The 13737-nt window shown below is 40.1% G+C and overlaps 1 protein-coding gene across 2 annotated transcripts in view; it reads left to right on the top strand.

The window, feature by feature from the left end:
* The first annotated feature begins 7845 nt into the window (after nucleotides 1–7845).
* Nucleotides 7846–13737, top strand: part of nr5a2 (nuclear receptor subfamily 5, group A, member 2) — a 69120-nt gene continuing 63228 nt past the window's right edge. The window contains exons 1-3 of one of the 2 annotated variants that reach the window (XM_037698039.1): nucleotides 7846–8021; nucleotides 10429–10547; nucleotides 13200–13341. In XM_037698039.1, the coding sequence (XP_037553967.1) occupies nucleotides 7940–8021; nucleotides 10429–10547; nucleotides 13200–13341 (343 nt within the window). In that variant the 5' untranslated portion in view covers nucleotides 7846–7939. Of the gene's footprint in view, nucleotides 8022–10360; nucleotides 10548–13199; nucleotides 13342–13737 lie in introns of those variants that run through there. The other variant, XM_037698038.1, reaches the window with a different exon arrangement.

Below are 13737 nucleotides of genomic sequence, written 5' to 3'. Positions count from 1 at the left end.
TGGATGGATGGATGGATGGATGGATGGATGGATGGATGGAATGGGGCAAATCAACAAGAAATAAGAAGGATAATAGACAGTCTGACTGTAATGCACCTGAATGACAACCTCAGCTGGGGCAACAACACTTCCAACCTGATCAAGAAAACTCATCAGAAACTCTACTTCCTCAGGCAGCTGAGGCGAGCTGGTCTGGGAAGCTCAGTCCTCACCTCCTTCTACAGGTGTGCAGTAGAGAGCATCCTGTGCTCCAGCATCAACGTGTGGCATGGAGGCTGCACAGCTGCAGAAAGAAAAGCTTTGCAGAGAGTGGTGAAGGCTGCACAGAAGACTGTTGGAGTCAGCCTCCCCACCATCACAAACATCTACACTTCCAGATGCAGGAAGAGGGCCACCTGCATCATGAAGGATCCCACTCACCCAGCACACACACTTTCTGTCCCGCTCCCTTCAGGCAGAAGGTTGCAAAGCATTAAGTGTAGAAAAAACTAGACTGAGGAACAGCTTCTACCCTGAAGCTCTTAGATTCATGAATCCCTGCAGGATTATCACTGTGAAATTTAAAAAAAAAATCAATCACAGTAATGCCACTTTGATTGTTGATATGTGATACTGATTATCCATTCTGCTGATCTCAAGCTGCTGATTATTACTGTACATGCTGCTGTGTTCATTAATTGGTTCTCATCCATCCACAAAGACTCATGTTCATGCTGCTGTTGTTTGGTGTTTTGTTTTGCACTATTAGTGTTTAGTGTATATCTTAGATCTCTTAGCGTAACATTTGGCTTTTGTTTAGCGTATGTCTTAGTTTATACCTTAGATCCTTTTTTACTGTTTCTTTTTTATACTTTATATTTTTGCTATTGTTGGGTGTAACTGGGACTCTGTGTACACAATTTCGTTCCACCTCATGTACCACATGTGATGTGAATGACGATAAAGAACCTTGACCTTGAGAAATGAACAAAACGCCAAAGGAGCATAAACAGCACATGCAGGGGCAGGTGATTAAAGTTAAAACAGGTGAGCAGTAAACTAACACAGGTTTGCGTGGACATAGACCTGAGGACAACTACTGGATACAAGACGCAACAAAGAACAACACAAGTTAAAAATAACAACAACCATTCTAAACACAATGCCACCCAAAGCATTATGTCATCATGGAGTTAGGACCAGCGCAATCTGAATATAGACGAGGTGCAGATGTTACACTGAATGACAGTCCTCAGACTGGAAATATAGTAAGGTGAATTTACTGCCAGCTAATGAAAAGCAGAAATACTCCAAACACCTCCACATCTCCTGTAATCCACTACTGGTATAACTGAATCCGAAAACATTTGTGTCAAAAATGTGACGCGTTGTTTGACATTTTACAGCTATGTTTTAGGTTTCAGTTACATATAGTAGCAAATACTGCACATGGATTTTTAACTACGCACAAGACAAACTTGGATTTCAGAAAATGAAAAGAGCTGAATATTGTTTTATTTGAACGGGACCACAGCTGGCAGCTTTTTACAGTAATAGGTCTGCAACTGTGAATTCAGTGAATCCAAGCTGGCAGTTCCTCACGGTCAAAATACAAAAAAACTAATAACAGTTCAATTCAAACAAAACTGTCATATGAAGAACAAATAAAAAAGTGTTGAACGTTAAACCCTGGGTATTTAATGTTATAATCTCAGCTGGGCATCATTAAATTAATCAGTGACAGCTTTAAAGCTCATCTCATCAAACAGCTACAGATGTCCTCTGGTTTTTCTCTGCTGGGCGCCGGCCAAACGTTCTCAGAGCCAAACACACACAAGCATGAGAAGAACAATGGCGTGAACTGAAATTCCCACTGCAGAAGTTTTTGATATGTCTACTCCTCTTTGGCAACCCCCACCTGACAGTTCATCTGACGATGCTCTAAACAAAAATCCACAGAGGAAAAATTGCAAAGACTTTGAAAAATGCCGTCAACTAATGGAATTTGTAACATCTTAAATACAGACAGGGAAACCTTCACATAAAGATGTGTTCAATCGAATACATTTAATGTTTGTTTTCTTGTTTCAAACTGAATATCTAATAGTTTCACTGAGTATTGTTCCTCCTACTGGTGCTTGAATAGAAACCTATAGGAAGCAATGAACAATGACTGTTACATGACCTGCTAATAGATCTAACAGTTGCCCCATCCTTTTACTTGTGGTGCCACAGACAGGGAATGAAACATGACAAACGTAACAATACAGTTGACTCCAGTTCTGTATTCTCATTGAGCCATATGTACAACTGGTTCCAGTCTGAATGTGTGGTATATTCTGAGCACAATCACGCAGATGAAGGACAACATGTTGTCTTTAAAGAGACACAGTGAGTCTCGGGGCTCAGCGTGCATTCTCTTTGCAGATGGACATAACTTGAAATGGAGCACAGTATCTGGTATGTGTATCAAGAAAAAAAAAAAGATTTTGTGTCCAAATTTGAAATTTGACATCAGCGCTTCTTGTAAAGAGATTGTGTCCAACAGTAGTTTGTTCCTAATGGCCCAGAAAGACATGAGTAAAAATGCACCAATGGTTAGAGCTGCTGTAGACTGTAAAGATTCAGGGCTTGGACAAGAATCAAGATCCTGGCAGATTAATTATTATCTTGAACATATGCGCGCGCATGTGTGTGTGTGTCTGCGGATGGAGATGTGGTTGAGCTGTCTGAGTCATAATTACCACAGCATATATTCCTGGACATTCTCTGGGGGATGGTGTTTATACTAGAGTGAATTATGTGTGTAAGTGTGCTTTGCACACCCCCCCCCCCCATGTAATCTCATATTCCATTTTTAACATCTTCTAATTGTTTATTTACCTTGTCTGGTCTACAGTTATGCTTTGTTTGTTTTGGAGAATTTTAAAGGATAAAAATATTGAGCCTGCATGATCTATAATAAATGTAATCTATGAGCAAAATCCATTTCTTAAATGGTCTGTCTTCTTCAAACTCCACGCTCCACTTCAGGTAATAAAGATGCAACATTTTCCCTTTGAACAATCTATTATAACTTGCACAACATGCACCTAACGTATCTGTTTGTGTAATTTGTTACCCTGATTGTTGGACGAGGAGAGCAAATAGACAGAAGTCAAGTAGTACCAAAGGATTTTGTTGATCAGAACATGAATTCATTTGTGGTTTGAACTTGTAATAGGATGAAGGAAACTGTGTTCGATGTTCTATATTTAATGTTGCTTTGTCTTGACATCCACTGTTCGATTTATTAATTTATTCAATTTATTAACCGCAGATCCATTCAGTGCGGATGACTCTGCCTTATAGGTTTCAAACCTCAGTCACCTTGGTCAACAGCTATGTTTACATGGACATAAGTAATCGGATTAAATGGCCATTCGGAATAAAAATGTGCCCCATTCGGATTATTCTGTGTTGATTCAGCTCAATCTGAAAGAATTTGTCATCAGAATGAGACGGGTGGTTTATGCCAATTCATAATCCGAATGGTGTGCATGTAAACACTTAATCTGTTCACTTTTTTCCAATCGTGGAAAACTGACCTGACTGTGCATGTGCGACCTATGTCTACCTCACATATTTCCACCTGGCTAGATGCTAATATGTCAAGGAAGCAAAACTGGTCGGTGAGCGATACAACATTTGTACTAGAAACTTTGAAAGAGCTCACAATTATCGGTATTATCTGTAGCTCAATCAGGGAGTGCATTAACATCTCCACCATCATTAAAACCTGCCCGAGCCCATTTTGGACGCTCAGTTTGTTTACGTTCATCCTGGAAGTAGAACTTCTTTGGTGTTTTTTTAAGGAAAGTTTACCACTCTGCGCGTGTCAGTACTTCTGTTCAGAATAAAAGCCCGCTGCACGTAAACACTCATCGTGAACGGATTGTTCCCATGTAAACCATGCATTCAAATTATTTAATCTGAAAACATTTCAATACAGTCAAAGAATTTTGCACATGTAAGCATAGCTATGGATGGGGCCCACTAATTATTTGTTTTAGCACAACTCTGCATGTAAGCGTTAACAAAAAAATATATAATAGGCACAATTGTGAAATATAAATAATCAAAAAGTCTGTTTCGCAGCCATTTGACACAGAGATACACAAACTTCTCTGCAAAAAGTCTGCTAGTTTCATGTCATTAGTGGCAACCTTATAACAGTGACAAGTCTTTGCTCAAACATGCACGTGCACACATACACATGCACATGCCTTTCCTGCTGTCAAAGGACTCTGTTTGATCCCAGTGGGATTTATCTCCTGAGCCCAAATGTCAACATGCGTTGTTGACCGAGCTGGTTTCCTCTCCACCGACTGTCTACATCTAAAACCTGCAAACCCACAGGTAAGAGCAGTTTGACCTCAGGGCACAGAAGAAAGTCAAAAGAACATGATGTGTCTGAGAATGAGGAGAGGCAATCACTTTAGAAATGTATGATTAGCTTTTTTGCATCAACATAATGAAAATGAACTTCTTATTCTACTCCCTTCCATCTTTCTCGTGCAACTTTGTTTACATCTAAGTTATGTTCGGGGCCCCACCAGCACCTTCTTTGTTTGGTTTTATGAGTTTTTGCACTGTAGTCTGAGTCCTGCATTATTTTTAGAACAAACGCCTGTTTATATTATAACTCCAATTGAGAAAGCAGCTTTTACAAAGGGGAAAAAAGTGCATGCGGACAAGTGTGTGTCAGCGGGTGGGAACAGTGGGGGGATTTCCTGATTATGAGCACAACAGCAAACGCTTGTTGATCACGATTTAATGATTTCAGTAAGCTTCTGCACAACTAGTACAACTGTTATTAGTTAGACTTGTACACAAAGATTTTTTTTTTCATGGATTTTGTGTACTTTAAAATTTAAACTTGTGCATATGAAGCATCTAAAAGCTCAAAGTTGATGCAAAGAAGGCTTTAATCCAATCAGAAGAGCATTTCAAACACATTTTTCACTTCAAATGAACTTCATTTTCAATCAATAAACTGTCACTTACACAAACAAGTTCTAACAAACTTAAAGTCTTGATTTGAGGGTTCCCTTGCTTCCTTTACCCTTTTATGGCGGTCACCTTTCACCACATCACCCTCTTTCTCTCCACAGGTTAATCATTTCACTAAAGCTAGCTTACCAGAGAAGCTCTTATCAGCATGTGTGTCGTTTTATAACCTGACCTGCACCCCTACCTCTGCTACCCCCCATGCCTCAGTGTTGTCAGATCCCTTGTCATGGCTCCACCCACATTTGATTGCAGGTAATTCAGTTTTGACCAATCCCAAGCATTTAGAATATACTGGTAGCCTGATGGAGATCCATGACACTAGGGATCAGAAGTTGATGTTGGTGATGTTGCATTTTGACATTCATTAATTTTTCAAAGAACTTTGTATTAATTCATGTTAGTCTGTACCTTTTTTTTTTGGCTGATCCCTTCTTCAAGGGTTGCCACAGCAAATTAAGTTGCATAAAGAATTGGCTATTATTTTTATGACAGATGCCCTTCCTGACGCAACCACAGACGACTGAGCTACCACAGCCCTCTGTGTGGAGCAGAGAGCGCCCGCGGGAGCAGATGGGGGTTAACAGCCTTGCTCAAAGGCCCAGAGTGGGGCAAATGAGGATGGAGGCAGGTGTGGATGTTTTAACTTTCCCACACACATTTTGATGTTGTCAGTACTGGGAGTTGAACTAACGATCTTCTGATCACAGGCCCACCTTCTCTAACCTCTGTGCCACCACTCCCTGTCTGTACTTATTACTAAATTTGATGAAACAAACAAAAAGAAAACACATAGATCCAGGTGACCGTACATTCCCAAACACAACAACAAAACTATGTAAATAAATGGGCATATATACTTTTCAGTCAGATTTGAAGCTAAATATGTTTCGATATCAATATCATGGAGAGCTTTCTAGAAATATCACATAGTTTTAGCTTTAAAGTTAGAGATCCGTGGAAAGGTTAAGGTGTGTGGCCTCACAAAGACAGGAAGGAATGACTGCATGTTGGGGGCAGGTGGGAGGGCTTTCTGAGAAAAGAAAATAGAGAGAAAAGCCTTTAAGAACAAGAACAGATTGAAGCAACTCATTAGAGCCTCATTTAGAGTGTTGTGGGATAGTTGAAGGTTAACAGCACGGAACTGATTTCGTCCTTTAGCCACAGCTATTGCAATTATTACAGAGTTGGTCCCATGGTGTGTTTATGTCAGAAAAACAAAATTGCAGCTCAATTCATGAACGTGAAAATTAAATGTAGCCAATAAGTCATGTGAGTTTTTATTCCATGCTGTAGTTAAATATGCAACAAAGCTGTACAAGTCAGTGTTGCCAGATTGGGTGGTTTACTGCAAATTGGGCAGTTTTCATTCTGATTTTGCTGGGAACTCTGGGAAGATTTTTGTTGGATTGGTGTGCTATGCCACATGTTAAATTACCTTGGCTTGTAGTGATGTGCATTCATGTTCAAACAGTAAATACTGTAACAATATATTGATTGGGCAGATTTTTGTGTGATGTGGTGGTTTTTAACTGATTTTTTGGGGCTGGAAAACCTCGACTCTATCTGGCAACACTGGCACAAGTGGCGTGCACAGCACATGCACTCCTCTCAGGTGAGCCCAGGTGACTTTATCATGTCTCCCCAAACTCACCCTTAAAGTATTTGATTCTGTAAAATGAAATAAAGCATTTAGAGACAAATCAGTGAAAATTTATTGTTTCAGCCCTCGAAACATCCCCAGTCTGACATGACTATCCCTGCTGAGCCAATCACTAAGAACTACTCAATAGTAATTATAATTTGTTGCATGAAGGGGTGGTGGTAGAAATGGGGGGGGGGGGTGATAAAACAGGCCAGCGCTTCTCATATGGTGTCATAATAAACCAGATTGCTGTTTACTTGACACACTGACACAAGAAAGAAAGAAAGAAAGAAAGAAAGAAAGAAAGAAAGAAAGAAAGAAAGAAAGAAAGAAAGAAAGAAAGAAAGAAAGAACATTAACTCGAGCTTGACATCAGCTGCAGCTTCTTGTTTCGCGCACTCCAGTCCACACACACCTTTGCGCTCCGACTTTGTTCTCCGCGCTCTCGTGAGGAGTCTGCTCTCACAACACGCAGTTGCATCACCTCTCTTGATCCCCCCCCCCCCCCCCCCCCCCCCCCCCCCCCCCCGCTCTTTTAAAAGTCCATCATTAACGGGATTAAACAGCTGAGATTACAGAGCAGGAGGAATTGGGAGCTGTGAGGCGATGGTTCCCAGTCTGTCCGCCTGATTGGACCAGAGAAACATGATGTCAGGCGACCGCATGCGCTCGGGATTGGAGAGGGCGGCGTAAACAAAGCCTCGAGGAGGAGGAGGAGGAGGAGGAGGAGGACGGGTCTCCACATCTCCAGACAGTCCGACCGACACATCGAATCCGACTTTACGCACAGGGGTAGGGCAGCCCCGGCGGCGCGCGCTTGTCTGCAAAAGGCTGAAAGTCACTGTGACAGTCTCCTTTAATTGATGACGCGCTGCAAAGACTTTTGGACACGATAAAGTGAAACTTTGCGCCGTGTTTCCATCCGGACCTTGCGCACTTTTCTTATTAGACAGTAACTGTCCAAGTCAGAGCGCAACTCTTTCTTATTGTTCATATTTGGTTAGATTTTTGTTCATTACGCGCAAAAAGTGCCGTTAGAAACATGATGGCAGTAAAGTTTAATCAGTAGGGCACTCGGTTGGGTCGCGTTTAGAGGAAGAGTTCATGTGACCATGGTTTGATAACTGGAAGAAGGAGAGGCAGAAAGTAAGACAGAGCGCGAGGAAAGAGCTTCGGGACACTTCGAGGTGTGTTGAGGCGAACCTCTCACATCCAGGTGTCCCGCCGAGGCGCGCGCAGCCTCCAGCTCATGCCGGCTGCGCTGACATGCTGCCCAAAGTCGAGTCTGAATCTTTGGGACTCGCTCGATCGTATGGAGCGCACGGCCACATGCCAAGGAACATGCAAGGTAAGGACGGACATGCTTTAAGTATTTTTTAACAGAAAAACGCAGATTTATTTTAAAAGCCCCCCCCCCCCCCCCAAAAAAAAAAAAAAAAAAAAAAGTTTAATCTTTTTCTGTTACAGAAGGGCCAGCAGAAAGTGAAAGTCCCGCGTTGTTAATACTGGTTCCGTGGTTTTATTTAAAGAAGCTCCTTGACCGCATGAGATACGTTCCATCACTAAAACTTTCATAATTAAACAGTATATTTATAGATGTAATATGGATATTTTGTTTTATGGTTGAGCTGTCACTCAAGCAGAAAAAGAGCAACCGACTAAAATCGACAGACAAACCAAAATGCTCTGACTGCATCTATCATTTATATTTCTGTGGTTTTGAACCGAACCACTTGACCTCCTCCACGCAGATGCTCCAAATCGCATGACCCCGGGATGATTTCGTTTGTAGAAATATTTTTAAAAAATGAAGGCAAAGGTGATTAAACTGCAAATAATTTAAGACTGATTCAGAGAAAATATTTACTGCACGAATAAGAAATTTAACCTCCCAAATCATTTTTAGTCTTGTCTAAAATAATGACAAACATGATTATAAATAGGTGACAAATGCCTTTAATGAGTCCACAGAATTTGTTGCGTCCTCAAAACATTTCATGTTACTGTCCCATTTATCTAAAACTCTTTCCAAAATATGCAACATTTTACAACTGAGACAGTTTTATGTTAAAGTAATGTGTCAATTTATTTTAGTGACTGAGACACAATTTTTCCAAATGTTTTTTGATGTATAAAAAAGGCCAAAAAAAAAGGTACGATGGTAATGATTTAATAAATCATATATATATATATATATATATATACATTTCGTAACTTCCTCTGACTTGCGTTGTTTTCTTGACCTTCTTTCCAAATAGAGTCCACACGCAGCAGTGAATTTATTATTTAAGTACAGATCAAGTTTTCTTTATCCACATTTGTCACTCCACGGCAATAAAACAATCTCTTTGCTCGACTTGATTTTATGAGACACTGATAAGACTCTTTGAAGGAGTGGTTCATCAGGGAGATTGTTATCTCAGTTTTTTTGCAGACCAATAAAACCAAAGGTAGCTCTAATGGAAACTTTGCAACCAGAGACAAATATATAGTGAGATGCAACACGTGAGAGTGAACGAGGTGTGCGTAACCAGGCAATTTACGCACGTTAAGTTGGCACCTGCGGCAAGTTTAGAATCATATTTCGTTCTCAGAATTTAAACATGTGCAGCACGTGAGGCCTTCTCCAAGTTCTAATTACGCACCATGGCGCGCGGATTTTCTGCACAAATGCGCTGAAAATATTCTTTTAGTTTTCCAAACGCTGCCAAACCCGTTGCGCGTCGTGAGGAAAAAAAAAAAGCCTCTTTTTTTGTGCGCTTTGAAGCAAAATACAGATCAGAGACTTGAGTTTGCTTTGACTTTATGTGGAGGGAAAGAGAGAGAGAGAGAACCTTGTAGGAACTTGTTGCTTCGGCGCGTTAACAAACTCCAAATCCGTCTAATGAAGGCGTCTCTGCGCGCGCAGGAGCGCAGAGCACGAGGCCAAGGAGGGCACATCCACTTTTTCCATCCAGACAGGTTCTTCTGTTAGATCCAGGCTGCTGTTTTGAATGATTAAACCACATATGTTTTGTGAAACGTTTGTCAGAGCTGCAACAAAACCAGCGCGATTATTAAAGTCGTTAAAACGCGTTTAGTTAAAGATTTATTAAATCCAAGAGACTGCGTCATTTTATTGTTGCTGTTTGTTTTGGTCTCCAAAAGGAACACATTTAAAATAGATTATCATTAACTTGTTAGAAAGAATATGATCAATCATGTAATGATGCCACTAAAATAAATGTCTTCAGTGATGATTCGAAAATAGACCTTTAAAAAAAAAAAAGAAAATGCTGGTGTTATTATTATTATTTTTTTTAATCGCCTGCAAAGATAAAAAGTAACTTCTTTGTGTTTCCATTTATCTGTGGGCGGGAAGATTTTCTTCAATCTTCAAATCTAATGCCCCCACCCCCCCCCCCCCCCCCAAGCGATTTCACGACTTAGACGCATGCATATTTATGAGACTGACTTTCGTGAGCAATTTTATATTTATTAAAAAATATATACTTTTTTGCTTCTGTCTGCAGCGACTGTAGAAGAGAGAGGGCAGTCGCGGGGAGAAACGCTCGTTTCCTTTCACCTCACTCCCAAAACGCCCATAAGTTCCCGAAATTAAACCTTCACAAGGGACGAAAAGTTTCAGAGATCTCCCTCAGTCCACCCCCACCCACCCCACCCCCACCGGTGCTTCACCTTGATGGATGGGAGCTGGCTCCGGGGAAAGCGCACTGAAATAGACTTCTCTGTGTGTGTCCGTGTGTCCTCCGCAGCCCCCCAGTTAAAAATGATGGACTACTCTTATGACGAGGACCTGGACGAGATGTGTCCCGTGTGCGGAGACAAGGTGTCAGGGTATCACTACGGACTGCTGACCTGTGAGAGCTGCAAGGTTGGTGCACCTCATGATGGGGACAGATTACAAGAAGTGAGGCTGAGGGTGCTGTGACTTTTCTTTTTACTGACAAAGATCCAGTCTGTGTTTTGGGCTGGGATGTATTTACAGTCAAAATGACTTAAAGTCTTGCATGAGTTTTTGAAATGACTGACTGGATAAATCAAGCTAAAAAAAAGCTTTTTTTATTTATAGAAATGATCTGTTCTTGTTTTTAAAATGTGATTTTCTGCATTGTGATGGTTCTCTGCTTCCAGTTTAACCTGCTGGACTTCAGCAGGTTCATTTTTTGCATTCAAGGCTTCAGCTAATGTGTCTTTCAGCTCAGTGTATTAGTTTTATCATTTACACTGAAGAGGTCAGGGGTCAAATACTACAGCTGATCTAACAAACCTGTCCTGTTCTGTTTGATCGCTCAAAATGAAGCAAGAATTTTAAAGCATGAAGGGTTTTTGTTAACTTTTTTTTTTTAAATGAAGAAAGTTATAACCGTTGAGGACTGATGGTTTTTTGTTTGATCAAACGTTTGTCGCACTGCCCAAAACTCTCATCGCAAGTTCATTAGGAGCTTTTCATCACTATCTGACATAAAGCAAAATATTCCCTCACACAAAGAAACAACATCTTCGTTCAAACTTCCAACCTCTTTCTCACGTTTAACGTTTATTCGAAGCTGCCAGTGCAAAATGAAGCGGAGACAAATGCCTCTGCGTTAGCGCTCTTCAGTGTCAAATTGCAGCTCCCACTATTGATGCTGCAGTGCACATTTCTTGCCTATGTGGTCATTATTCAAAGCAGATGTTAAAGATTTGATCCCTGTATTGTGACCTTGAGATGCTGAGCGTTTGCTTGAAGGGAGACGTCAGTGGCATCTCTGCTGCTTCTCAGCCTCGGTGCAGGCTCACGTCTAAGTGCCAATCCACACATTCCCTGCTGACTTGAAACACTCCTGGTGTCGTGCACGTGTGTGTGTGTGTGTGTGTGTGTGAGCATGCAGGATGTAGATGGAGAGGTGTTTTATAGAGGGTTGTATATCCTTGTTGAAACATTAATGATATTGATAATTACCCCCAGCGTGTCATTGATTATCTCTAAAATGTAGCAGTTTGTATGATCATCAGGGCTGGACTGATGAATCAGGCTGCTGATAGTTACAGGTTCATTTGGGCTTTAAATAATCCCCAGCAGCAGGCGGTGCCGTCTTTCTGTCAGTGCAGAAGTAACAAAAGCTGATCCATTTGTAAGAGTTTATGCTATATTCACATTTTGTTTTAAAACTTTGCAGGATTGGTCAGTTTCGTGCACGTACAGTATGCACAAGAAGGTGCATTTGTAGTCTGCAAATGTGCTCCTAAACCACGCTCAAACAGATCATCCTTTATTCAGGCGCACACATACAGCTTTGGTTTGTACACTTCACATAAAGTAAACATGTTAGCACACCGAGCAAGTTGGAATAACAAGAAGGAGCAGAGATGCATGAGGGAACTGGGTTCTTTTATTATTTTTATTTTTGGGGAGTTTGAGGTAGAATCTCATAATTCTGAAACACTGATGCGCCACACAACTTGTGAGATGACTAGAACTTTTTTTTTTTTTTTTTGTGGTATACTAATTTAAGTTGATCCAGAACTCGGTGACTAGGAGTGCAGGGTTTTTAAAATCAACTCATAGTTGTTCAAAGCTCACCAAAGATTTGTTTGTTAGCAAGATCCGTTAGTAAATTTGCAGCATGTGGTTTAAAATCAGCATGATCATTTCAGATTTCATGATGAAATTTAGCATAAATAAATTTAAAAAAAGTAATAAAAGTTAATCCACACACTTCACTATCATCACAGAGCTCTGGTGCACTCTTCATGGAAATGTTGTCCTCCTGATGTGCAGAAAGTAAGTTTGAACAATTATAAGGCACATGCCATGTGGAAAATGGAAAATTAAGGAGAGAAACATGTCACTGAAGCATGGAATATTTTTTGGTACTGAGAGTTGATATTCTAAAGGATATTTTTTATTTTTTGACGCAACTTTTCAGTTGTTTTCAGCGAGTTATTGGCATGCTGTTTTTAATCTCATTTTATAATCCAGATTTAGGGATTCTTCTCCTATTCTGGAATACGTTAATGTACCTACCTGCTGCTACCAATAATAAAATCCTTGTATGATCAGTGTAACCTGCTATTTATAGATGGAAATTATATTTTTTAAACAATTAAGCGAAAGAATTAAAAATGATAATAATTTAAATCCTGGAGTCTATGAGTGAAAATGGAATTTAAATGGAATTTAAACTAAGACGTAAAACTTAATATCCTTTCCTTTAAAGGCGGAAAATTTAATAAAAATTCTTATGAAAAGAATATTCAAAAAGCTATTTTAAATTAGTTTGATTTATTGAAGGAAATGTTGAAACTTGTTTTCTTTAAGTGAGTCTTCAAGTCATTTTTTTTTCATTCTATGTCTGAAGCATCACATCAATTGGAGTTTAGCTCAAAACTCCCCTTTGTGTGTGTGTGTGTGTGTGTGTGTGTGTCCATTAAGCCCTCTCCATGTGTGTCCCTCTCCATCTGTCTGGGAGTGTGAATGGGCCAATTACCATCGCATTGCAGGGGTCAAGCAGGTTGACGTCTTAATTGGTTCTCTCCGCAGGGCTTCTTCAAGCGCACCGTCCAGAACAACAAGCGTTACACATGTATAGAGAACCAGAGCTGCCAGATTGACAAGACCCAGAGAAAGCGCTGCCCGTACTGCCGCTTCCAAAAGTGCCTCACTGTCGGCATGAAGCTAGAAGGTAAAACAACTTTGTTTTTTCTCACTTTTTTAAAACCTTTGCTGCTTAGCCTAAAGTTTTCCCTTATTTATCTTCTGAAATTCTGCTGTAGAATAAGGTGTGGGACGTTATCATTCAGAAAATCAGTGCCTCCGTGAGGAGCGGTTAAAAGTTTGAGATTCTTCAGAACAGAGAAATAAAACACAGCTGCTGATTAAAAGAGAGAGAGAGAAAGAAAGAAAGGCTCTCATATTCAAATTAGACAGTAACCAGTGAAGGATATCTGCAGCTGAGTAGAAGTTACAATGCAACAAAATAAATAGTAATATATATATATATATATATATATATATATATATATATATATATATATATATATATATATATATATATCTCTACCACCTGTTATTCTTCACG

Source organism: Nematolebias whitei, chromosome 3 (genome assembly GCF_014905685.2).
Source record: "Nematolebias whitei isolate Nwh7 chromosome 3, NemWhi1, whole genome shotgun sequence".
Lineage (NCBI taxonomy): Eukaryota > Metazoa > Chordata > Actinopteri > Cyprinodontiformes > Rivulidae > Nematolebias > Nematolebias whitei.
This window is presented reverse-complemented; position numbering and strand designations above follow the sequence as displayed.